This window comes from Coenobita brevimanus, chromosome 65 (assembly GCF_032717465.1).
Source record: "Coenobita brevimanus isolate Jiangsu-jjx chromosome 65, ASM3271746v2, whole genome shotgun sequence".
Classification (NCBI taxonomy): domain Eukaryota; kingdom Metazoa; phylum Arthropoda; class Malacostraca; order Decapoda; family Coenobitidae; genus Coenobita; species Coenobita brevimanus.
In genome coordinates this window covers 21096205-21123978 of record NC_137018.1, presented here as the reverse complement: position 1 = coordinate 21123978, position 27774 = coordinate 21096205, and the positions used below count along the sequence as shown (strand labels likewise).

The 27774-nt window shown below is 41.7% G+C and overlaps 1 protein-coding gene across 2 annotated transcripts in view; it reads left to right on the top strand.

The window, feature by feature from the left end:
* The window catches only part of vari (MAGUK p55 subfamily member vari), a 269199-nt gene that overhangs the window by 70980 nt on the left and 170445 nt on the right, over positions 1-27774 (top strand). Inside the window, exons 2-5 of one of the 2 annotated variants that reach the window (XM_080276416.1) lie at positions 4203-4397; positions 16732-16837; positions 16974-17158; positions 17433-17534. In XM_080276416.1, the coding sequence (XP_080132542.1) occupies positions 4203-4397; positions 16732-16837; positions 16974-17158; positions 17433-17534 (588 nt within the window). Of the gene's footprint in view, positions 1-4202; positions 4398-16731; positions 16838-16973; positions 17159-17432; positions 17571-27774 lie in introns of both variants that reach the window. The other variant, XM_080276415.1, reaches the window with a different exon arrangement.

Genomic DNA, 27774 nt, shown 5'->3' with positions numbered 1-27774 from the left:
AGTTGTGTGAAAAAGTTGAGAGATTTTGGAGCACATTACTGAAAATGTTGGTTATTTGTACTTTCCATTCCTCACACTTTCTATCATTCCAGCTGTCCCTTCCAGTCCTTTTCTCTCCTTTCCCTCACTTTGATTAAACTCCATTTCTGTAATGCTCTATTTGTCTTCTCCATTTTCATCCCTTTTCATCCATTACTTAACCCCTCCTCTCTTCATCCCTTCCTCTCCCTTTCCTCACTCCATCCTCCAGCCTTCCCTTTATCCCTGCTTTTTCCTCTTCTTGCTCTCCTGAATGATCCTTTCTTCTCTCATTCTCACTTTTTCTCTCTCTCTCTCTCTCTCTCTCTCTCTTTTTTTTTTTTTATGCGAGGAAGAAGGAACCAAAGGCCATGGGCCCACAATAACTGTTCCCTCCAAGAGAAAAACAAAATACAATAGAGCCAAATTCAAGATCCGATCATTTCGAGATGCCTGGACACACTTCGTTTGAAAGACTGGAGATCATAGGCAGCAGGAAATACAGACAGAGGGAGACAGTTCCAGAGTTGACCTGTTGCATAAATGAAGGACTGGGAATAATGGTTAACTCTTGCATTAGAGAGTTGGACAGAAAAGGGATGAGAGTTTGCTGCTAGACGGGTGCTATGCGCACGTCGTAGAGGTGGAGGAATGCATCCAGACAGTTCAGAGGAGCAGTGACCATTAAAGTAGCGATAGAAAAGAGATAAAGATGCAACAGTGCGGTGAAGAGACAGAGGTTGAAGGGAGTCAGTAAGAGGAGGAGAAGTAATGAGATGAAAAGCCTTTGACTCCACCCTATTGAGAAGAGCTGTATGTGGGGAGCCTCCCCACACATGAGAGTTGTACTCCACTCAGGGGCAGATAAAACCCCTGTATAGAGTCAACAATTGTGCAGGGGTAAAGAAAGAACGGAGTCGGCTTAGCACATCTAATCTCTTGAAAGCAGATTTTACAAGAGATGTAATATGATCTTTCCAAGATTAGTCCCGAGTAAATGAAACCCCAAGCATGTTCAAGGATAATGCAGGATTAAGCTGAATATTATTAAACATTAATGGGTATACCTGTGGAAGATTTTGTTGGGTTGATAGGTGTAAGAACTGAGTCTTAGATGCATTAAAAACAACCAGATTATTTTTACCCCAGTCAGAGATACGAGCCAAGTCAGTCATTAGGTGTGCCATAGCTTCATCCCTTGTTTCTTGAAGTAACTGCTGAGATGGGCGTTGCGGGAACCGAATGGAAAGGTAAAGGATGGAGTCATCAGCGTATGAGTGGATAGGGTTAGATGTACAGCTTAGAAGGTCATTGATGAATAAAAGAAAGAGAGTTGGTGATAGGACAGAGCCCTAAGGAACACCACTGTTGATAGATCTAGGAGAAGAACGATGGCCATCTACAACAGCGGCTATAGAACGACCAGGAAGGAAGATGGCGATGAAGGCACAGATAGAAGGATAGAAACCATAAGATTGCAGTTTGGAAATTAAAGATTTATGCCAGACTAGATCGAAAGCCTTTGAGATGTCAAGTGCAGTGGCAAAGCTTTTGCCAAAGTCCCGAAAGGAGGATGACCAGGAGTCTGAAAAGTATGTGAGAAGATCGCCAGTGGAGCGTCTCTGACGGAACCCGTACTGACGATCAGAAAGAAGGTTATTATAGGAAAGATGCCTTAAAATTTTTCTGTTGAGAATTGACTCAAAAACTTTTGAAATACAGGACGTTAAAGCAGTTGGACAATAGTTGGAGGGTTGGGATTGGTCACCCTTCTTTGTGACTGGCTGAATGAGAGCAAACTTCCAGCAAGATAGAAAGGTACAAGTTGACAGACAAAGGCTAAAGAGTTTGCCTAGGCAGAGTGTAAGCACAGAAGCACAGTTCTTGGGAACAACAGGAGGGACTCCATCAGGCCCATTTGCCTTGTTAGTATTGAGGCCAGTGATGGCAGAAAATACATCAGCTGAAGAAATTTTAATGTCAGCCATGAGGAAGTCAGAGGGGGGAAGTGATGGAGGAACAGCACTGGATTCATCAGAGTAGAAAAGAGAAGGGAAGGATGATGAGGCAAAGTTGTTAGAAAGGTTTTTGGCAAGGTGCCAGAAGGAGCGGGAAGAATTCGAGTTGGAGGGTTGAGAGCATTTAGTACTGATGAAATTATTTTTAGCAGAGCAAAGAACAGACTTAGCACAATTCCGGGCAGAAACGTAAAGATGATGTGATTCAGGGGTGGGTTGGCTCCGGTACCTTTTGTAGGCCCTCTCCTTGTTGCGGACAGCATTAGAACAAGCGTGATTAAACCAAGGCTTTCTTGCGTTAGACAAAGGATACGAGAAAGGAATGTATGCTTCCATGCCCGAGAGAATGACCTCTGTAATGCGCAAGGCACACTCAGATGGCTCCCGGCCATGGAAGCAATAATCATTCCAGGGAAGAGTCAAAGAAGTACTGCCTGAGGGCCTTCCAATCCGCGGCTCCAAAATGCCTCAGACGACGTTTCCCTGGAGGGTCCACAGGCCGTACCAGAGTGATTGGACAGGTTAAGTTGATAAGGTTGTGATCAGAGGAGCCCAACGGAGAGAAAAGATTAACAGTGTAAGCAGAAGGATTAGTTGTAAGGAAGAGGTCAAGTATGTTGGAGCTCTCTCCAAGGCGGTCTGGGATACGGGTAGGGTGCTGTACAAGCTGCTCTAGGTCATTAAGGATAGAAAAGATGTAGGCATGTTCACCAGGTGGATCAGTGACAGGAGAGGAGAGCCAAAGGTGGTGGTGAACATTGAAATCTCCTAAAATGTAGATTTCAGAGAAATGAGAAATGGATAGAATGTGTTCCATCGTAGAAGTAAGATAGTCGAAGAATTTTTGATAGTCAGTAGAATTAGGGGATAAGTAAACAGCACAGATATATTTAGTCAGAGAATGACAGGAAAGCTGAAGCCAGAGTGTAGAGAATTCAGAAGAATCAAGTTCAGGAACACGAAAGCAAGATAAGTCGTTGCTTATATATACACAACAACCACCTTTGGCTTTGAAATGAGTATAGAGAAAGTAGAAGGATACAGAAAAGGGTTTGTTGTCAGTTGTCTCAGACAGCTGAGTCTCAGTTAGAAAGAGAAGGTGAGGTTTAGAGGAGGAGAGGTGGTGCTCAACAGAGCGAAAGTTAGAGGAAAGGCTGCGAATGTTGGAGAAATGAAGAAGAAGTGAATCAGACAGTGGTTCCAGGCAGCTCAAGTCATCACCGGGAGAGGGGCGGAAGGTGGGGGCATTTATGGTCCCCCCTCCCTCCGGGGACTCCGAGGCTGAGTGTTGAGACGCCATGATTTTTTTGAATTTTGGAGAAGGAAGTGTAGTTTGTACTGTGCATGTAGTTTGGTGTAGATAGTTAGAGAAATTTGTATTGGAGAGCATGCTGGCCTACTTTCTGTGTAACTGAGACGCTGAAAAAGTTCAGCAAAGGGGGTTGGTCAGGAACTAGTCCTGAGGGCTGATGAAATGGGAGCTCCAGCTCTCCTCGTCATCAGCTTTCCATCCACCTCAGGAGAACTGCCCTGCTCGACTGGTGCTACAGTCTACTCCCTTTTTTTTTCTTTCAGCTTTCTTGTATCTTTTCTTTGCACTCTCATCTCCTCACTCTAGATTGATGGAACAATGGCTGTGTATTTGAGTGATGGTCCATGGCTTATCAGTACAGTACATCCTCCCAAATGCAAAAGCAGCTTCATGTGTTTATGCAGCTGTTAAATTGTAACAACATCTGTTCAACAGGCAACTAGTAGTAATGGAGGACAGTGATGATGTAATAAATTGTGACAATGTGTGTAGTACTTCTCAACTGTGTTCCTGTTTCATAATGGTAAATTAGGTTAGGTTGTTTGTATTGAACCAGCAAACTACCATATATGACTGTAGCTATGCATTTTTCTATTGGGAGCAAAAATTCATCCATTCATCTCTCCTGCTTCTGTCTCCATAGACTTTAAAAACTCAGTCTGATGAATCTGAAGCAGCTGACACTGATTTGTGCCCAAATGATAATCATTGCCAGGTGTTGCAGATTCATGATACTGGTTTTGAAAACCATCAGAAAGAGAAGCAGTAGAGCAACAGGAGATATGCTGCCAATAGTGCCTGTGTTAAATTGTGTGGATCATAAGTAGGCCTGACTATATATGTACTTTTGGTAGGTACATGACAAGGGTCGAGGTGGAGAGGTTCGAGAGTTGGATCCAGTGAGCAGCGAGTGCAGCATCTTGGCCTCCGAAGTGCAGCAGCTTTGCCTTAACCACACCACATCACAGAGGGGGAGCCAGGCATCCCAGGGGACAACACAGCAGGCGTGGGAGGAGCTGAGCCAGGTGCTGCAGCGTCCCCACCTGCTGGTATGGCTACAGGCCTGGTCTCTGTCTGGCGTAATTATGTAAGCCCGCGGTGCACCGTCTTGTTCAGCATGCCACTCAGCCCACCTTGCTAAAACAGATTCGCCAAGCATTTTTTCAAAATCAGGCCATCTTACTGAGCATGGTACCCACACTAGTGCATCTTGCTCAAACAGTATGTTGAGCCTCTCACCCACTCCACAGTCCTTTAATGACTTAATGCTAACTACAGTAGGTGCTGAAGCATGACAAAGGCTATTTTATTCCCTCTCTCCAAGTAGCTATGTCAGTGTGCATCACCCCTAGAAAAGTATTGTCATGACTATTGCATGACCTGCATCTTACCGTACCACTGGGGTTGCTTGTCTGGTCTTAAAATGTTCTGGTATGTAATTGAGATTTTATGGGTTAGAAGAGTGCAGCCTTTTATTCAGGCAAATCACAGAGATAAGTTTCTGCTGTTTCAGAACTAAATGGCTATACACATAAGTATACCCAAAGATGTTAAAAAGAGTGGTAGTGAAACACAGGAAAGAACTTCAGATTACCTAATCTTCAGAGAGAGTGATGATCTGCTCCGTGCAGTCAGAAACATTAGCTTGTTCATGTGTCACTGAATCAGTCACATAGACACCTGCAACCCTGATGAATGGTTCAATGGAGAGTCACAAGTATTATGCATGCCTTAAACCCTTTCAATCCAGTGACATGTTACATAATTTATTCTTGCAACCTCCAGAAATTTTTGTAAAGGTTTGGAGAGCCTGTTTGTAGTGACAGGGTGAGAAAGTCTCCTTAAACCCTTTCTGCCTAATGTTTCTCCCTTAGCCGAATTAGTCAGAAGATTGCAAGAATAAAATGAAAAAGCTGTCATTGGATTCAAGGGAGATAAGTCTTCAAGCATGTTTCTATCTGTTTCATTACATTATTCATATCCACAGTCATAGGGACTGAAGATGAACTCTGTCTTTTCTTCCTCTGGTTAACAGAATTCTTGAGGATCATTTTGTTAGTGGCCCTGGATGTAGGAGATGAGATCATGCAGCTTAAGCCATACAACCAGTCTCACCTCAAAGTTTTGTTAGAAGCAACTGCTGAAATGTGTTTGTTTAAGATGAAATTTCATGAATAGTTTTATCAGATTATAACCTAATTCTCACTTTATTTTTGGTGTTAGCAGACACTGCTTATTCTTTGTGTGTTAAATTTTGAAAAATGTATAGTAACAACAGAATGTTCGATGCAGAAAAAATATCCCTCCACTATATGGCTACATGATTATTTTATTTGGGAAAAATTTGCCAGTTCGTTATTTTTCCTAGTGTGAAATATTTAGAGATTGGTGGAGATGGAAGGTGGTGGGTCATGAGCATGGAGAATGAGATTGATTGATTTTTTTCTCTCTCTCTCAACTACCGTGCCCAAGATAAACAGATTTCCCCGTTGGGCTAGAGTACACTACTAAACACTGCTAAAGATGCATGAACTCACGAAGTTTAAACTTGTGCCTCATACATTTCTGGATGGCCTCAAGTAACTGCTGATAATAATGTACAGAGTAAAAACATACTGTACTTCAGCACAGACATCAGGCTGATGACCTCTACATTAAAGAAGAATGTAGCCCTTCATAAATCTACATGAAATGTATAAACAATAAGTATAGAGTACAATACAGCCATACTTTTAAAAAATTCCTTTCCTCTTTCCCTGCTCACACACACACACACACACACACACACACACACACACACACACACACACACACACACACACACTACAAATAAGTCAATACAAATAGGTAAATACAGACAGACAGACAGACAGACAGACACACACACACACACACACACACACACACACACACACACACACACACACACACACACACACACACACACACACACACACACACACTCAGCTGCAGTTTCCAAATAAACACAGCATTTCAAGGACAAATAAAACCCAGATATTGAGTCATCATGTGGTCATTTGTTAGATTTGTGTTGTCTTGTAGCTGATACAACTGGGGGACTCATGTAAGCTTAACCAAGCTTAATACTATCCAGAAAGATTATTCTTTTGTCAGAACTATATTTTTGTATCCAACAATTAATTTTGCATGGCAACTTCAAAGCTACTCTTGCTCTTCATAAATGCTGGTGAATCACATTGTTGAGATAGTAGATTAGTGTCACATTTTTCTATCGGTAACTTTGTCTTTATAGGCAAGGGATTGTATTATATGACAGTTTTTTGTGCATTTCTTTTTATCCTTTAAGATGCTAAGTACAGTCTGTGCAAGGGTGTGTTTACAGTAGGTATGTTTACTAGGGAATAACCTTGACAGTATCTGGTGTCATATATTGTGTCTGGCAATGCTGAACCTTACACAACTCCACTGATACCAATTTAGTGAATGGAATGGAACACTCCTTGTTTAGTAAATCACATAACAAATAGCTGCACTTGGTGAATAAATCTGTAGTTAACAAATTACCCATAGAACTTGTCACCTTTTAAAGCTCCAGTAACAAGCTCAGTATGTAATACAACTTACAACCCAGCCAGATCTCACATTTCATAAAATATGTTGCATGCACACTATTTTAACAGCAAAGTAATTTCAGAAAGATAATTCTGCATAAAAATTTCTGGGACAGTCCACTAAAAGTGTTGTAAACAGCAATGCTTGATCTATATAGAAAGTAATAATAACAGCAACAACTACAGCTACAACTGTGTACATCGGCAACAGCTACAACAACCACAACATCTGCTACAGCCACAACATTGTGACAAGTACAACATCTGCAACAACAATAATGTCCTCACTCACTTTCCTCTGAGATGCAAGGGAGGTGGGGAGAGAGCCTTGAGTGTTTGGTCCACTGTTAGTCACCCCTATTTAGGACAAGAAGATAATCTACCAGAGGGTCTGAATCCTCCCTTTCATAGTAACTAGAGTTCTGGGATGTCAAGGTACTGTAGTGTTCTTTCTGTTCCAACTTTCCTTGATATTTTATACAGTCCTTTTATTTTGGTCGTTGCTCTTTTGATTTTTCATGTTTATTGTCTCCTACTTTCATGCTTTTCTGTTTCTTCACTCTAACCGCCCTATTGGGGTACAGTAGTAGGAAATGAGGTTATATTTACGATATAATGGTATTTTACTCTCATCTCTCTCCTTTCCCTATTATAGCTACCAGTAATATTTTCCTTCCAACCCATATGAAAATATCCACCTATCTCCTTTCATCATACTCTTTTTGGATTCATGCAACTTTGTATCTCCCTCCTTAATGTGCTGCCTTTTCAGTTTAACCCCTTCATTTAGTCTGTTATTTCCAGAACTGAATGAAAGGAGATGTTCTGTGACTTGAGGAGTTAATGCAGAATGTTTTCAGCCACCTGAGTCAGAGAGGTCTGATTTAAGTTAATGCTTTTTGGTACTGTCCAGGGTAAAATTTATAATCCATTCTCTCACAGAAGTGGTAAATGTTCATTGTATTTCTCATCTTTTTTTTTAGTTCTGCCCATAAGATTTTCTTGGGTCTTACTTCTCCTCTGGTACTACTATATGTATGTTATACTCTTGAGTTGTGTGAAACGTGCATTCCTCTAATTCATTATTACCATCATATAGCTGCAGTATAATGATCTGTGGTGCACAGTGCTGTAGATTATAGTTGAAGAGTGTGTGTGTGTGTGTGTGTGTGTGTGTGTGTGTGTGTGTGTGTGTGTGTGTGTATGTGTGTGTGTACCATAGTTATAGTCTGATTCCCGCCCGCTTGCGGCTTAGGTGTGACCCGCACCTGTGGACAATGGTGCCACGTTTCCCCAACTTGCGATGTGAAACGGAAGCTATTTATGTACAAGGCATCACAAATTCGATAAATTCAGATGAATAAAACTTACACTTGTGTATTTTGATGGTTGAATGAACAGTAATCTTATTATGCATAAAATATTTATACAGTAACACAGAAACATGGCATACATATTGTACAGTGTTGCTAAAAGATATTGTAGTCACTTTTAATGGTTTTTAGCGTAGTTTTAGGGTGGGTAATAATATCACAGTTATGGATATAAGATAATGAGCCTGAAAAAAGAAGAAATATGCCAATATCCAAAGTAAAAGAAATAATTCATATAATTCTTGTGAGTGGCAGCACTGACAGATAGCTTCCCTACAGAGAGAGAGAGAGAGAGAGGCAGGAGAGGGGCATGCATTGAATGCATTGTCGGCATCACTAAATATAACAAAACCAAATTCACAAATGAAAGCACAATTATAAATAACTTATAAAAGAATCAAAAGTACTCAGGGTGGCTCACATTTCCCGCCATGTGGTAGGTGATTCCAGCCCCCCCTTCCCCTTCCCTCCCTTCTTAATCCCTCCTGGGTGTCTCAGGTCAAATCCCCCTTCACACTTCCCCTCCCCCCTGGACCACCACCCCAACAAACCCACATCCACACTCCCACCCACACCTACACCCACACCCCACTACGTCGGGGTGTATGAATCAGTAACGTAACAAACCTCTCAGCAGACAGTAACTTTGACACTCCATCTACTACTAAATATAACAAAACCAAATTAACAGATGAAAGCACAATTATAAATAACTTATAAAAGAATCAAAAGTACTCAGGGTGGCTCACATTTCCCGCCAGGAGAGAGAGAGAGAGAGAGAGAGATAACGGTATAGAAAACGTGGCAACACTGTACACAGGTGCGGGCCACACCACAGCCGCAAACGTGCGCGAGTCCTACTATAGTAAATGGCATCATGAGTCAAGTTGTGTACTGCACTGCAATTTTTGGGTAGAGGTTATTGAAGAACCTGAACATGTAGTGTCATTATGTTTGGCTACAGAGTAAAAATTTTCCTACTGTAAATCTAATGATATAGGAATTTGTTTTGCTTTAAGAGTTGTTTGACAATTGTAACTGATAAGCTACACTGCTACTAATTTGTGTAAAGTTTGGTCTTTTGAAGATGCTAGTTAGGAGCTTTGTTATGCTGTGTCCTGATCCCTGCAAATTACCCTTGCTTTCTGTTGCCCTTTTTGTAATGTATTAACAGATGGTTTATTTTTCTCTTAAGCTATATGATGAAAGCAACAGGTTGTGGGATGAGATTTTTTTTAGTGTTTTAAGATTAAAGTATTGTTTAGTACTGAATACACGTACCTTAAAAATGTATGTTTTGGAGATTTCTTATTGCAATCTGTGATAATTTATCTTTCTTTATCTTTCTTTTTTGATGGTGCCTTTTACTCTTGCCATTTCCTGATGATTTTATTTGGCATTGGGGAGATATCAAACTGGAGAGGTCAGAGTTGGCTGTAGCACCAGCCAGTTGGGACAGTACTCCTAAGGAAGATGGGAATGCTGGTGATAAGGATAGCGGGAACCACTGTTTCACCAACCATCTGGATATCCTAACTATCTTCCCTTTGCCGATCTTTTCATTGTAACACTAATATAGACAGGGTGGAAGTGAAGTTAGCAGGGGAGTGAAAGATAAAAATGGTAGATTACAAGTGGAGAAGGGAGAAAAAGTGAGCAAATGGAGAGAACACTTTAAGGAATTGTTGAACATACAGGATGGAAGTAATGCGAGTGTAAGTGGCTGGGGAATGGCTGGGAGAAGGAAGGAGGTGAGAAGACAGGAAGAAATCAGTAGGATAGAAGTTGTGGAAGCAATGAAGAAAGTTAAATTGGGGAAAGCCCCAGGAATTGATGGAGTGTGTGGTGAAGTGCTGAAGCATGGGGGAGAGATAGTAGTAGAATGGATGTGGAAGATGTGCAGATTGGCCTGGGAGGAAGGTAGAGTCCCGGAGGATTGGAAGTCAGGTATAATTATTCCCTTGTACAAAGGAAAAGGGGAAAAAGAAGTATGTGGTAATCATAGGGGCATTTGTCTTCGTAGTATAATAGGAGAAGTGTATGGTAGGATACTTATTGACAGAGTTAGAGAAAGAACAGAGAAATTAGTTGGAGAAGAACAGGGAGGCTTTAGGAAGGGAAGAGTTGTAGATCAGCTATTCATTCTTAGATCTTTAGTGGAAAAGTTTCTAGAGAAGGGAAAGAAGTTGTATGCCGCTTTCATGGATTTGGAGAAAGCATATGACAGGGTGGATAGACAAGGATTGTGGAAAGTGTTAAGAATATATGGAGTAGATGGGAAGTTGTTGAATGCTGAGAAGAGTATGTACAATGGTGCGAAGGCTGCAGTGCGTGTGGATGGTGAACTAAGTGAATTTTTCTCTTTGAAAGTTGGGTTGAAACAGGGATGTGTCATGTCTCCATGGTTGTTCAATCTGTACATGGATGGGGTAATAAAAGAGGTACAAGGTAAGGTAGTGGATGTTGGAGTGGCCCTGGTGAGAGAGGATAGTGTTTGGAAACTCCCTGTACTGTTGTTTGCAGATGATACTGTGTTGTTGAGTGAAGACGAAGGGGAGCTGCAAGGCTTGGTGGATGAGTTTGGGAGAGTGTGTAAGAAACGGAATCTAAAGATGAATGTAGGGAAGAGTAAAGTGATGGTCTTTGAGAGAGGTGAAGTCAGTGAATGTACAGCGAGGTTGGATGGTGAGGAATTGGAAAATGTGAGTACATTTAAGTACTTGGGTAGTGTGATGAGTAAGGATGGAGGTTTGGAGGGTGAAGTGCTTGAAAGGGTACAGCAGGGAAGAAAGGTTGCTGGTTCCTTGAAAGCAGTGATAAGAAACAGGGAAGTGAGCATGGAAGTGAAAAAGTTACTACATGACAGTATTGTGATACCAACTCTAACATATGGAAGTGAAGCTTGGACGTTGTTGGAAGGACACAAATCAAGAGTGAGAGCAGTGGAAATGAGTTATTTAAGAGGAGCCTGAGGAGTCACATGAAGAGACAGGCTGACGAATGAGGATATAAAGGAGTGTTTTGGTGTGGATGTGGATTTGATAGGAAGCATTATGAGGAACACACTGAGGTGGTTTGGCCATGTGGAGAGGATGGAGGGTGAAAGACTGACGAAGAGAGTGTATGTGAGTGAGGTGGAGGGGGGAAGAGGGAGGGGGAGGCCGAGGATGAGATGGAGGGATGGGGTGGAGAGGTATATGAGAGAGGGGGGTGTGAGTTGGGAGCATGGCAGTGAAATGGCGGGGGACTGGGCGACTTGGAGGCAATTTGTTTGTGGCCACCCCAAACGGGATTGAGGCGTCTGGCAATAGATAAATTGATAGATAGACTAATATAGAGAGGAAGCCAGCATACTCTCCCAAACACTTTTCTATATCTCATGCACTACAGTACTATGCTTGTGCTGTTTTACATACCACACATTGTACCCCATTGTGTTACAGGGGTTGATGCCAGCAAGGGCGAGTGACCAGAAAACTTTGCCTTTGCTACCTAGTGGCGTACCTGAAGGGAGGCACGGTGTGAGCTCCACCATTGTAGTTTTGGGGGCCAGGATGAGATGGGACTTGGATCTGTACCAGAGGGTTCAGGGTTTTGTGGTTGCAGGCTGCAGCGTATACCGAACAGAGAAGGGCCTGAACCTGGGAGTATCATCCCAGGAGGCTGCCCTGTCAGTAAGTGTATGATGGCGAGGCAGTTGCAGTGCAACGGTGTGCTTGGAAGTTGTCCCTGTAGCTGTCCTGCCAGGGTGCCTTGAGGCAACTGCAACAGTCACTAGTTGCGGCTGTTGGGCTGTGTCCCCCAGAACCCGTGTCTGGACTTGGGACTCTGTGGTTGGGTGGGACCTGCAGTGTGCCTCATCCTTTATTTTATCGACTTATGACAACAACGAAGAAAAGGAAATAAAAGCAAGCCTTGGGAAATTAAATCACCCAAGGGGTTCAGAGTGGCATTATGAAATGTTGGTAGTTTGAAGGGTAGGTCAAGGGAAGCAGCAGAGGAACCATTAAGTAGGAGGCGGGTGGATGTTGGTTGTGTGCAGTTCAGTATAGGGGAGGATTAGCCAGAAGAATTGTTGGGATGGACTGTTGGTATAAGCCATTTTGGCAGGAAAGTGTAGATGGATATGGTGATGTGAATGTGCTGGTTGAGGAAAGCTGGGTGAATTGTGTCATGAATGTAATGAGAGTGAATGTAAGGGTTATAGAAGTGAAAATATTGTTCAGTAAACTCATAATTTCATATATATTGACGTATGCTCCACAGTCTGGCTTGGATGATGCAGAAAAGATGGATTCTTGGATGATCTGATTCATGTGGTGAGTAGTGTGGTGAATGATGAAATTGTTGTTTAGGAAGAGGATTTTAATGGTCATGTACATGAAGCAGCTCAAGGATATGAAGTTTTACATGGGGGATGTGCATATTGGTACAAGGAACGTGGAAGGGAAAAGGGTATTCAAATTTAAGAATGCAATGAACATGATTGTTTGCGACACAAATATTAGGAAAAGAAAGAGTAGGTTTATTATAGAAGTCTGGGGAAAATAGTAGCCAAATTGACCATTTCCTGGTTAGCCCCCCCGTTTCCATGCTCATTGTCATCATGGAGGGGCTGTGGAGATGTCGGCTGGGACTTGATGTGTATGGGAGCTATACCAGGGTACCTTAACCCTTTCAGGTCACAAATAGGTCTGTAGGTCTGGTCTGAGAAGTTCCATTTTTTTTTTTTTTTTTTTTTCATTTTACAAAAAAGTTAAGGTCTGTAAATTTAGAAAAAAATATTATATTTATTCATAAAGAGCTATATGCATCTGTGTACAAAATATTAGAACTCTGCTCACCATATAAGAGCTGTAATAATAATGGGAAGTTGCCTAGGAAGTGGTGTGTGGTGTCATAAGTAAATGCATTTCTGTATAGAAATAGATAATGAACATTCTTACTGACCTAAAATCATAAATCTGTGTTTATTTCTTCTCAGTTGTCTAATACCCAGAGTTTTGCCATGGTATTGGGTTAGCAGTTGTGTTCCCTGACACCTCCTTCCAAAGTACACTTTCGTCCATTGCAAGTATTTTCATGCAGAACTATATGCAATACTTTTTACTCGTGAAGTTTTTTCCTAGGTTCTCTTCCTCCACCTTTGTTATCTTGTTTGATTCTGTCAGTGCGCTCACGTCCTTACACACCACACTTTCTTCTCGTCCTCTAATCACCCCAGTTTGGGAGTGCTTGTTCCACCTTTATGTTGGGCAAAAGTCAGTTTGCTTCTACAGGTTCCTAGCCATATTGGGATTACAGAAATGAACTGGGGAACTCGTTGGCATGCTTTGCTACATTCTCTTGTAGGTCCTCTTCCTGCCTTTGATTGTTTCTCGCTGCTGACCCATCTCTTCCATGAATGTTGGCAATTTTCATGGAACCTGCAGGCTCACAACAAACCTCATAGTGTTAAACCCTCTGTTCCTCCCAGTTGCACATCGGCATACCCCAATCATCGATTGGAGACCATCCATGCTCATCTCTGCTTGGGTCACTCATGGTCATTTAATGAGCCATGATCCTCATCCTGTCTGTTCACACCATAACTGCCCCATAATTATCAGTCATCTTTTTCTTGATTGCTCATCTACACTCCTACATCATCTCTCAGCTTTCCCCTTCCCTTCCTCACTACATTGACCCCCACAGCTCAGTGATTTCCTAGGTGACTTTCCTACAGCTTCTTTTTCCAACATTATCACTTTTCTTACTGCTCTTCACATCACACGTTTAATATAATTGATTTCCTCCACTCCCTTCTGCCATAGCATCATATTATGGCTTGGTGTTAGTTCCTCATTATTCCTTCCTTCCTTCATGATAAGGAGGGCTGAAAGGACATTGGTAAGGGATGTGTCATAAGGAGTGATGAGTGTGTATAGCAACACAGATTACTAATGTATGACATGGTACTTAAGGAGAGGGTGGTGAAGAAGAGGATCTACTCTCCTAGGAGGAAAATATGGAAGTTGAGAAACCAAGCCGTAAAAGATGCCTTGTATAGGGTGATGAGTAGAGTTGTGACTGAACAGGAAGCTGTTGACTGTTAATGAACAGCACAGAGCTCTCTAGAACAGTCCCCTGAGAGTTGCTGATTCAGTGTTTGGATGGACAAGGGGCCCACCAAGACATAAGGTAACATGATGGTGGGATGAGGTGTAGAAGCTACAGTTAAGGAGAAAAAAGGCTTTTCTGGGAGTGGAAAAGGGGTGGTAACAGAGAGGAATGCTTGGCTGCCAAGCATAGGGTTAGAAAGGAAGTATACAGTGCAAACTCTTAGAGTCTTTGAGACTTTGCAGGATAACCTGAACAGTGTAGGAAGAACATGGTATTAAAGGTGGCAAATCAGATGGTGAGGGAAAACAGGGATATTAGGTGAGCAGTGTGTGAAGAATGATGAAGGAAGGGTAGTGATGGACAGTGAGGATATTAAAAACACCTGGAGAGAACATTATAACCAGTTGCCGAATGAGGAGTTTGACTGGAACAGGAAAGGTTTGTAGTCAGTGGATCATTTGGCCCTTGGCCTCTGATTGATGCTGCTGTAGTGAGCAGGGCAATAGGCAGGATGCAGTTGGGAGAGAGAGTCAGTGTGTTGGGGCTGACTGTTGAAATGCGCAGGCGTGAGGTGATATAGGAGTGGGTTCAATTACTGATTCAGTAAATACTGTATGATTATACATGAGTGTCCCAGATGACTGGCTGAAGAGTATGATTGTAAATCTGTACAAGGGGAAGGGTGATGCCCTGGAAAAAGGAAATTATAGAGGCATAAAATTTTTGGGAAGTGGAGAGAATCCTAGAAAGTATGATTTAGGAAGGAGTGAATATTGATGAGATGCAGCTTGGGTTTTTGCCAGGTAAAGGGACCACTGATGCTATATTCATTTTCATTTCCAGAAAATTATGTAGGAAAGAAAAGGGGGCTGTACTTTGTTTTTGTTGATTTGGAGAAACCTTTGACAGAGTCACGAGGGAGATGAAGTCATTAATGAGAAAGCTTGGGATCGAGAAGTGCCTGATCGGAGTGGTTATGGCTTTGTATGTGAGTGACTGTACCCAGGTGGGAATTAATGGAGATTTGAGTGTTAAGCTTTCTGTGAATGTTGGTGTGCATTAGGGGTCAGCCTTAAACCCCTTATTGTTTGTCATGGTGCCTGAACCTCTCACATGACTTCATGTATGGGGAGATGTTGTATGCTGATGATTTGGTGTTGACTGCAGAGAATAAAAAGGAGGCGGGGGAAAGCTTTAGTAAATTGAGTAATGGAATGGGGCACTAGGGTTTCAGAATAAATGTGAATAAAACCAGTGATGATATCTAGGGCTGGCGGTGGTATTGTCAAAGCAGCGGGAAAGGGGCCATGTGTGGTTTGCCACAAGGATGTGGGAAGTGACTCCATCTTTCGCAGTACCAGTATTTGTTATAAGTGGATGCATAAGAGATATAGTGTTATTAGAGGCAGACTGCGAGATTATGCTAATTTCATGTGTGTGGTGTGTCGGGGAGAGCATGTAGAGATTATCAGGCATAAAAGAATTAATCATGCCAGTGAGTCTCATGATTGTGTGGAAGAGTTTTGTTGTATTAGGGACATGTTATGTGTTGGAGGTGGGGCTTTGTGGTTAGGATAAGGAGCGGTTAGAGGAAGTTCAAGGAGCTGTTGCCTCTCCTGATATTGAGAGGGCTGTCTCTCCCCGCTAAGAATCTTTGTATGCGGCATGTATTAGGCTTGTGACGCTGTATGGTAGTGAGATCTGGGCAGTAAAAGAGGGGGCATGTATTAGGCTTGTGACGCCGTATGGTAGTGAGATCTGGGCAGTAAAAGAGGGAGATATTTTTAGGCTCAAACATACAGAATAACAATGATTAGATGAATGTGCAGTGCATCCTTGAATGGGAGGCCTGGGGGGCTAGTTTTACAATTGAAAAATTAAGAGGAAGGACAGGGCTGGAGTGTATTGGTGTTGTGATGAGGATGTTTAGATTGAGATGGCCTGGGCATATGGAGTGGATAGAATGACAATTGGGTGTGGAAAATGAGCAGTGTGAACATCAGGGGTGGGGATGCAAGAGGCAGGCCAAAAAAGACCTGGGATGAGCTCATAGAGTATGATCTTGGGGATAAGGGACAGAATAGAGAGACTGCCAGAGATCATGCCATTAGGTGATCAAGGCTGATGCCTGCAAGTATGTTGGAGCCTTTATAAACTGTATGAATTATATGGTTCACCACAAGGGGGCTCTTCTGAACCACATAAAATCCTTGGGCAATGGCAAATAAAAAAAAATAAATAAAAAGGCATCATCATATTGAAGAGGTTGTGATGCGTTACTTGATGTTACTATGACGAACCCTTTGTGTTGGCAGGCGCTATTGGACACCCATGACAGGATTGCTGAGCTGCGTCACAACACCAACAACAACCCCACACCCAATTGTCATTACAACGCCAGCTTCATGCCCGAGGAACCAGGTAAAACTCACATTTGTTCATCATCTCTTGATTCACAGACCAAACCATTTGTACATTTTGTTTTTTTGTTACTATTTTTTGTATTATTTTTAATTACTGTAGGTGCACATCACATGCAAATTCACATCATGGACAGGTTGTGCAGTGGATGCCCTGCGCGTAGTGGGGCTGCGCCGGAGACCCGATGAGCCACTGGGCCTCACTGTCAGGGAGGATGATTCTGGTCACCTCCTTATTGCCCGGATAATGGCTGGCGGATCCATTGACCGGCAAGGACTTCTACATCCTGGTGACGCCGTCACAGAAGTCAATGGTGTAAAGGTGACTGCTGCCCATATTCTTGGGTTCTATTTTGTCAGTCTTGTTTCTTCAGCTGTTTGGAATAATCTGCTAGGATCTCCCTGTCCTACATTGTCAATATGGCCCACTCTAGCTTGACTTTTGCCTAATCTAATTGAGCCCAACCCAACCCAGTCTACCTTATCTTACCCAGACCTGAATCCAAACCTAAACCCAGCATGACTCAACCTTGTCCAGTCAGATCAAGTCAGGTGTACCCCAGCCAACCCCACCATAACCTCCCATATCCCAACAGGTGACAACACTGACTGAATTGCATAATGAGGTTGCCAAGAGCGGTGACTCAGTGACGCTCAAGGTGATACCAGCATCGAGAGACCTGCTGGCCGCCACACAGGTAACGTCATTACACCCAGACACCATCAAGACTGTTGTAAGTGAATTTTCAGTTGATTTCCAGTTGGTTGCTTGGTCACTGCTTGGGGAACAACTAACATCTGTTGAGGCAGCAGCAGCGGTGGTGGTGGTGGTGGCGGTAATGGTGGTGGGATGGGATTGTTCTGCATGTTCCTTTCACTACTGTGTACTTTATGTGGTTAGGTATAATATGGTAAGTCCTTGTTGTAATTTGCCTTATGATGTTCATGCACGCTATTATCTGCTCAGTAAGTTGTAGAAAAGTTACATATTTATTGTTCCAATGCAAGCTGTAAAGCTCGTCTGGCTATTTCCCCTAAAGTGACAGCTCCAGTTGTAAAGCGTGTGTGTGACGTATAATGAGGGCTTAGTGTATTTTATTCAGGCTGTTGACTACAGTAAGCTAACCTCAGGTCGCAACACTTGAGTACTTCCAGTATTTTATTCAGGGTCATGACTCTAGGAGACTAGCCTCAGGCTTCAACACCTCAAAAGGGATTATACTGTATGAGACTACCTATTGTAATAATCTAACCCAAGACCTTTTTGTTCAACTGAAAGGTTATAAAGAGTATTTTGATACAACTTTTCCATGTTGCTGGGGCATACATAGGTCTTTTTTCAGGCTAACATTTGGCATTTTTTTTAATAGCTGGCAGAAATTCTAGCATTCACTAGGATAAACACTATATTGATTATTGCTACAACCATTCTCCCATTTAAACCCATTACAATAACTATCAATGCAATTTACAATGCTGCATCACTTCCACCATCATTACAACTCCCATCATCTACATTAACTCTCAGACAACATCAAATATTTACTGACAGGTACATCCATAGCAGAGAATGATGTGCCATCATCATCCAGTTCTTTGTCGCCCCAGGGGGAGCGTAGCAACCTGGAGCTAGGCAAGTTGGTCCTGACATTTAAGATGAGAGTGACCAGCCTGACTCATCCCTTAGCGGCATTACATGAGCAATAAACCCCAACCACCCTTTGGATATAAACCTACACAGGCTTAATCCAATTGGGGCTACCTTAATTACCACTAAACCACCAGGTGCCATAATTTGGTTATATGGTTACCTCCCAGCATAGTAAATGGTTTACTGGTGTACAGGAAACCATTTGGCTTGTCACTCAGTGTAGAGTCACCCATAGGCAGAAGGAAGAGGAAAGAATGAAGGAAAGAAAGACAGAAGAGGGTGACTTTACACTCCCTCCTCTGTCTTTCAGACTTGGATGTATCATAAAAATTTATGCATTTACTATGCATGCCCATCATGTAGATCTGCTTTTATCATGATCTTTGCATGTTCATGGCACTTAGATGCTTGATTAATATGTTGATAACACTGTCGAGCCAACTGCATGCCATTCTTTATATATATACAGTATATATATATTTTTCATGTTAATGTCTTGCTGTGGCTTAACAGAATTACAGTAAACCCTCTCTATTTTGGATCCCTATATCTCGGATATCGGATAAATTGGATCTTTTTTGGATGCCGGACAAATAATTTTAATTCGGATAGATTTCTGATTCAAGCGAAACGAGTACAGTACGGTCTTCATACAACACGAGATAGGTTATGCAGAACCTCATGCAAAATGAACTTTGCCCTAAAATGTGACATATATTTACATGTAAAATAGAGGGTAAGGTTCTAGGAGCCCCATATTTTTTGTTAAAAATATATTTAAAGATAGGTTATTAAAAGTATGTCTGCCGTAAGACAACCAAGACAGTGTGTTTAGATATGATCTCGTCGACTGGACACATCAGTGCATTCTAACCTAACCTTACCAACTACAGTTGTTTTGCCCACTACTACCTCCCATAAAAATTTTATCCATCAAGGATTGCCACTAAGCCTCTTGAAAGTCCTCATTACCAATCAAGTAAAAACTTCTGACCTAACCAACTCGTCCATAATGCCCGCCCAGCGTCACTCATATTTCACCAGGAATCACTTTCGGCGCACTCATTAAAAAAAAAAAAAAAAAAAAAAAAAGTGTAAAACTATTTTTTGTCATCAATAAAGAAAGAAAGAAAAAAAACTATACTGAAGTCATCAGCCTGGAGTGATTGCTTACTTCTCACTTCTCGAATACACATGAATGCAGTACTGTAATTGTCAATAATATACAAGTCAGCCAAGCAGTATAATATGTATGACAGTATAATTCACAAGAACTGAATTCACATAATTATCTTACCTAACCATTTATGTCAAAAAGTAGTTTCTTCACAGACTGTAAGGGCCAAATTTTCTCAACCAAAGACCATCAGTTCATAACAAAGGTCAGGCACAAAGCCCTTTTTTTTTTCTTCTTCTTCTTCACACGTTGCACTAAAGGCTGCAACATGAATTGTACTGCTCCTTCATCATTAACCTTTTTTTTCTAACAAAGAAACTCTCCACATCGTAAACACATCCGACTCATTTTATTTGTCTGATTGTTCGCATTTAAGCTCCTACGCTACACGTCACTTTGTCCAACAGTTTTACATTTTCCTTTGGAATAAACGCTTTTCGTGTGTTCATAGCATTTTCAGAGTGCTTAGGCCTAACTAAAGGTAGTTTAGAACCATGTACTCAGAGTTCTGAGAGAAAATGAGGAGCAAGGAAACAATTAAATAAACGCTTATCGTCACAGCGATCATCCACACACCAGTGGCAGGTGGTATGGGACATGGGTCACATGGGTTGGGTCGGGTCGAGGAAGCCAATCAGCAACTGACAAAAGCATATCACGAGTTTTAAACAAATTCATTCATCTGGAAATTCAATACCTAAATGCACCCACTTCCTGCACGACTCTCCTGCACTGTACTACTGTGTTGCAAACCTTCAGTTCAAGGTTTGACAATATTTATTTTATTGTGCACTGTTTTAACATAAAGTAATAATATACTGTACTGTTGAATATATTTGTGAAAAAGCCATGTTTTAGTGAGCGTGGGTGTGCTTTGGGGACGTGGAGGCACGAGTTCTGATAATTCAGATTTTCGGATATTTCAATATGGGGTTCCCCCCACTTAATCCGAATTAGAGAGGGTTTACTGTACCTCTTTAAACAGAAATATGGTACAGGTAGTGGTATATAGAAACTCCCACATTGTAGACAAGAATGATTAGATTTTTGTAAATTATGAGTACAGTACTGTAAATTAATAAAAATGATGCCATGTTTCCTCTTAATTCCTGTATTAGGGTTGGTCATGGTACCACTGATATTTGGTATGGAATGGAAACAAAACCAAGTACCAGAACCAGCTAATTCCCATCAATTCTGGATGCTGGTGGAAAAAAAAAAAATGGAGATGTGCAATAAGAGTTGTAACGATAGGGTCTCAGCTTGAACTCTTAGTCTATGTAGCTACAGTCACTCAAAGAGCACCAAGTGATTGTACTTGTGGCTGCATATTGGTGACTGTGGCTGGTTATCAAGCTTTCAGCCAAGTTGTGTACTGTAGTTATTTATAATTACCCAAATAACTTTTGTCCTATCTTTAGGTGGGGAAAAGATCAGGATAATGAATGTCTATAATTGTTGACTGTATAGTATAATGCACAGTAGGCTTGCTGTATTCATGTTAATTGTAGCAGGTCCCTCAATCTCTGCCCTTCTGTATGTCAAAATAACCTTGAGTATAGTAATTCTAGATGAATGAGGTCCCATATCTGCTGGACATTAAAAGAAATCAATTTATTTGTGTGGATAGCATTACAAATACACAACACAACACAGCAACACAATATACTCAGTATACATACACACAGCACAACAAACAACACAGCATCATCACACTCCAGCTTTTCCACACACAGTGCATTTATTAAAAGCACTTTACCTCCTTTGGATGAGGGCTATAAAGAACATGTATCTATAATCACCTAGACCCAAATTCAGGACTCTGTTGTAAAGCAAATACCTGGTTGAAAACCTAGATGCAGCATAATTCCAGATCACCGATATTCAGAATGAGGTTTGGACCTTTTGAGGCCAATTTAGTCCATCTGCGGTTGTTTAAACTGCTTTGAGGGGGTGGATTGACTGGAGATCAGAACTGAAAAGTTTCAATATGAATACAAGATTATACATTCCAAACATTTCTACAGTTTGAAGGTTTGTGGAGAGGAAACTGTTGGTTTACATGCATAATATTGCCATCAGAATTATTATCAAACTTCCTTGGTCACTCTGTTTTGAGGACGTTTTGGAAACAGTAGCCTGTTATTACCATAACTTTCTTCTCTATCATAGGACTTTGTCAGCTGTGCAAACAGTATCCTCCGCCAACCCATGTGACACGTAGGGAACATGTGTGGGCTGGTTATATGGTTACCACCCAGAATTGTAAATAGTTTCCTGACTTACAAGAAACCATTAGGCATGTCACTCGGTGTAAAGCTACCTGAAAAGAGAAGAAGTGTAATGAAAAACAACAGGAAAGTTTGGAGAAATAGGAAAAGGGGAGGGCAGACAGAAAAAAAATGGTAAAGGTGACAGAAGAAGTAGGCAGCACTACAGCAAGTCAGTGGATGGTGGTTGCCACCACCTACCACTGATAAACCCGTTAACTGCTCTATACAGCCTGGGCTGTTCCGAGTGCGACTGCTCAGTACAGCCTGGGCTGCGCAGGTGAATTTCAAATATAGTGCCATGGTGACCAAGGCCGACTCGTGCAAGCCTGTTTGAGCCTTCAAAACCGAAACCAAAACCAACACCGAAAAAGAAAACGATAACCATACATTCCAATAGGGAATCAGACACTTCGATGATGATCCATGGCTTTGTCAAGGTAAATATTGAGCTAATATTTCGTTATTATATACTTTGGCATGTGTTCTGTCAATTCCTAAGACAAAATTTGGCCTTTGAGAAATTTCACTTTTGCCCCTATGTCTGCGCACCACAGACACCTCCAAAAAACTGCCATGTGCAGTTAACGGGTTAATACTATATACTGTAGTACTGTTTAGTAAAACTTTGTGAGTTGTGCAGACAGTAGCTTATTATTACCGTACTCTGGGATCATGGTGATTTATCAGTTATGCAGACAGTTAGCCTATTCTTACTGTACTTCTTTATCATAAAACTGTCAGTTGTGCAAACAAAAACCTAAAATTACAGTACTTCTGTAATATATGCATTTTCATCAAATTTTTTTTTTTCTAGTACCCAACATACATACGCTTTACCAGAAATATAGATTTGCTTCAAAGAAACATGAGTACAGTGTAATACTACAGGGCTGGCCCAAGCAGGTGCAGGGCCCAATGCAAGCAGTAGGGGCGGGGTGCCTCTGATTTTGAATGTGAAACCCAAAGCCCCCCAAAATAACACAATTTTCTTGTTATGCTTAATGCATGGACTCAGATATTAATGCAAATGATTCGTTATGAATTAGAAATGTAAACAAAGATTCCTAAACCACCATATCATAGATATATACAATGCCTATAAGATACAAAATACAATATAATATGCAAGATAGATACAATAGATATATACAGCAAATACAGTGATAAACAGACAGTGAGCATGTTCTGGATCATATTCATCTTTTTTGCCTTCGTCCTTGAGATTAAGAGATTCATTGAGCAGTTTGACATCATTCACTGCTCCAGTGCAGTTTTAACTATTGTTATGTAACAGAAACTTAGAGAATTATCTTGCGGGACTTAATGCCTTCAAAGTCTCTGATTATTTCATTGTAGTCTAGCTGAGATGAGACTTCATTTTCAATTGAAAGTATGGCTAGGCCATTTAGTCAGTCTTGTGTCATTGTTGACCTCAGATATGTCTTAATAATCTTCAACTTTGAAAAACTTCTTTCACCTGATGCCACAGTAACAGGAATAGTCAGCAATATCCTCAGGGCAATCCAAAAATTTGGGAAATCTACATAGCTGTTCCTTTTAGAAAGGAAGCTTAAGGTTTTGGAGGGCTGGGAAGCGATCTCCTCTGGAATAACAGACTTTAGAGCATCCATTTCTTCTGCTAACATGTAACCGTCAATATCTGAGGTGCCATTTACGGTGAGACTTTTCTCCAAGTTGGCTGCATGCACTCTCATTTCTGCTTTGGTATGGTTGTGGAAAGAAAATAAGAAACCAAACAAAGCATCATGTGACTTCAACTGCTGGAATCTTTGTTCCATGGATGAAATTGCTCAATCAAGGATGAGACTGAAATATCCAATTCTGAAACTTTCTTGTGGACTTTGAACTGGCTCATCTTGAGCTTTATATTGAAATGTTTATTTCTTTCTTCGAATTCTGTTCTCTTTAAAGAAAAGTTCAGTGTCAATATCATTGCCTATCTCCTTTGCATCTGCAAGAGCATTGTCAAATCCATCTGTTTTGTATTTTTGCAGCCATGAAATGGCTCTCTCCATGCTTTTGACTGCAACAGAAAGTTTAACTGCCTCACCTTGTACATGTTACTGACCTGATTGACCTGAAAGAGGATAGCATACCAAAATACTCTGGAAATAATGAACTTGAAATTTTGAAGCTCACTACATAGTGACATAGCCTCACTGCGAGCTTTGGGGTCATTTGTTTCCTCAGCAGTATCCACTTAGGCATCGTAAAACTGAACAATTTGGTACGTCACAGCTTTGACACTGTCAGTACGACATTCCCATCAGGTTTCACTGAGAGGTTTCACAGTCAAGTTCTTAACATGTCTTGTGAAAATTGCCCATCTCTGAGTTGAAGAAGAAAACAAGACATACAGCCTTTGAAGGATACCAAAGAAGGTCTTTCCCTCTGGACACGTCTTGGCAATATCCCCCAGTAACAAATTGTAACTGTGGCATTCACAGGGTGAAAAGAAAGCTCTTGGGTTCATTTCCGAAAGACGAGCCTGAACGTCAGACTTATTGCCTCTCATGTTAGCACCATTATCATAGCCTTGGCTCCTGATGTCTTGTAAATTTAAACCCAGTGTCACTAACTTGTCAAGAAGAACATCCAGGAGACTCTTTCCTGTACTTTCCTTCTCTTCAATGAAGTCCATAAAATGCTCACATATTTCAACAGGAACAGTGGAGCCATCAGATACATATCTAATTGTCAGAGACAACTGCTCTTTATGACTAATGTCTGAATTACAATAAAGTATAACAACAAAGTATTTTGAGGCCTTTATATGGTCAATAATGGTCTTCTGGACTTTGTTATCCATCAGCTGAATCAACTCATTCTGGATATGCTTGCCAAGGTAATGGTCTTGGATCTCTTCATCCTTGCATCATCGCAGGTGTTCTTGCATGACAGGATCAAACTTGGCAATCAGTTGGACTAGGCCAAGAAAATTACCATTTTTAGGTTCAAAGAGTTTATCAACAGATCCTCGGAATGCCATGTTATGTTCTGAGAGAAATTGAACAATAGCAAGGAGGCGCTGAAAAACATTTTGCCACCATAGCTTTTCATCATTGATTCGCCGCTGATGAATTGAATCCAAAGAGCAACCCTTCTTTAGTCTTTGCTCAGCCTCAAACCATTGAACATTTGCCTGCAAGTGACCACTGGACTTTTCATGCTCAACTAAATGCACATTAGCACTGGACCAGTCATGAAACCCATCAGAGGACAGGGCGGCATTAACACTGGAAAAAAGCTTACAACAAAAACAAAATATCTGATTTTTTCTAACTGAATACACCAGCCATTTTCTTTGCATCACCGCCCCATTTGATAATTTGCACTGTAGGTAGGAATTTGAAAATTTCCTGCCTGCTGCGCTTTGGGGAATTCATGGTTCAGATCTAACTTATGTGGACCCTTTGTGACCAGAAAATCTCGCTGAGCTGTGGAATGAATTTTTGGCCAAGAGGCAGGATCCTCATAATTTTCAGTAAAGCTAACATCAAGGCTGCTGTCTATCCTCATGAGTTCTGATGTACGCTGCTGAGGCAAGCTAAATAATGATGCAGCTTGTTCAGCAGAGTGCACGGAAGGAGCTGCAGGAAGATTGGGCAGATCTTGGACCTCCATGGAACTGACTGACTCACAGTCTGACTCTCCGGTCTCAGTGTCATTCTTTTTAATGATAAATTTCTCCATTGCTTGACTGGGTTTGGAGCCAGCAGATCCAGTGTCTGGCCCTTGGCCTTTGATTGATACTGCTACTGTGAGTGAGGCAATAGGCAGGATGAGGGTGGGGAGGGCAGCAGGTCTGTCTGGGTTGACTGCTGAAATATTGAAGGCCTCAGGCGATATAGGGGTGAGTTTAGTCACTGACCTGATAAATAGGATTATTTATGAGTGTGTTGTCCCAGATGACTGGCTGAAGAGTGTAATTGTAAATGAGTATAAAGGGAAGGGTGATGCCCTGGAAAGAGGAAATTATAGAGGTATAAAGCCTTTAGATCAGATAATGAAGGTAATGGAGAGATTTTAGAAGGTATGATTAGAGAAAGAGTGAATATTGATGAGATACAGTTTGGGTTTATGCCAGGTAGGGGGACCACTGATGCCATATTCATTGTTCGACAGCTTCAGGAAAAATATATTGGTAGGAGAAGGGATCTTTATTTTGTTTTTGTTGATTTGGAAAAGGCCTTTGACAGAGTCCCTAGAGAGGTGGTGAAGTGGGCAATGAGAAAACTTGGCTTGGAGGAGTGGCTGGTTAGGGTGGTTATGGCTATGTATGTGGGTGCTCACACCCAGGTAAGAGTGAATGGAGATTTGAGTGATGAGTTTTCCGTGAATGTTGGTGTGCATCAGGGGTCAGTCTTGAGTCCCATGTTGTTTATCATGGTGCTTGAAGCCCTGTCACGTGACTTTAGAAACGGACTCCCGTGGAAGTTGTTGTATGCTGATGATTTGGTGTTGATTGCAGAGAACGAAAGGGAGGCGAAGGAAAGGTTTAGGAAGTGGAGAGATGGTATGGGGCATAAGGGTTTAAGGGTAAATGTAGATAAAACAAAAGTGATGATATCTTGGGTTGGTGGTGGTACTGTCAAAGATGAGGGAGAGTGGCCATGTGCAGTTTGCCACAAGGGCGTGGGAAGTAATTCCATCTTGTGCGGTGTGTGTGATAAATGGGTGCATAAGGGATGTATTGGTATCAGAGGTAGACTGCGAGATAATGCTGATTTTATGTGTACAGTGTGTCGGGGTGAGCAGGTGGAGATTGTCAGATGTGAAAGGATTGAGCTTGCTGGTGAATCTCTTGAGTGTGTGGAAGAGATTTGTTATTTGGGAGACATGTTGTGTGCTGGAGGTGGGGCTGGAGCTAGCTCTGTGGCTAGGGTGAGAAGTGGTTGGAAGAAGTTAAGGGAGCTCTTGCCTCTCCTAACATTGAGAGGACTCTCCCTACGTGCTAAGGGGTCTTTGTATGCAGCATGAGTTAGGAATGTAATGCTGTATGGTAGTGAGACCTGGGCAGTGAAGGAGGAAGATATTCGCCGGCTCAGACGTACAGAAATGACAATGATTAGGTGGATGTGCAGTGCGTCCTTGCGTCCAAGGCCTGGAGGGGCTGGGTTTACGATGGAAGAGTTGAGAGGTAGGATGGGACTGGAGTGTATTGGTGTTGTGATGAGGAGAGGTAGATTGAGATGGTTTGGACATGTGGAGAGGATGGGGGATGATAACTGGGTGAGGAAAGTGAGAAGTGTTGATATTGGGGGTGGGGTTATGAGGGGTAGACTGAGAAAGACATGGGACGAGATCATTAAGCGTGACCTCAGGGTTAAGGGACTGAACAGGGAGGCTGCAATGGATCGTGCAGCGTGGATAGCTGCCATTAGGTGACCAAGGCCAACACATGCAAGCATGTTGGAGCCTTTAAAAACGAAACAAAAACGAAACGTTTGCTCCACTGAGATGTTTGACTTCATTTTCTTTTGCTGCCTTTATCTTCCTCTTTTCACTGCCACTCTGGTAGATTCTGCCAATGTCACGCTTTCTTTTCGACATTTTTTTACAAGGGGGAAGGACTAAGGTTCTTTAAGCAATATTTAAATTTTTCAAAAAGATTTTCTTGACAAGTGTTAAGTGCTGTTCAATTCCTGTTAGCAGAAGATGAAGGGATTTTTGGCCGGGGATTTTCTTAACCAAAACCACTAACAATTGGTGCTCTACATTCAGAGAAAAGAACTGCTAAACATTGCTGTTTTCAAATGGATCCAAAGACACAGATATCAGCAAAAATCCTAATCTTGGATGGCACAATACCCACA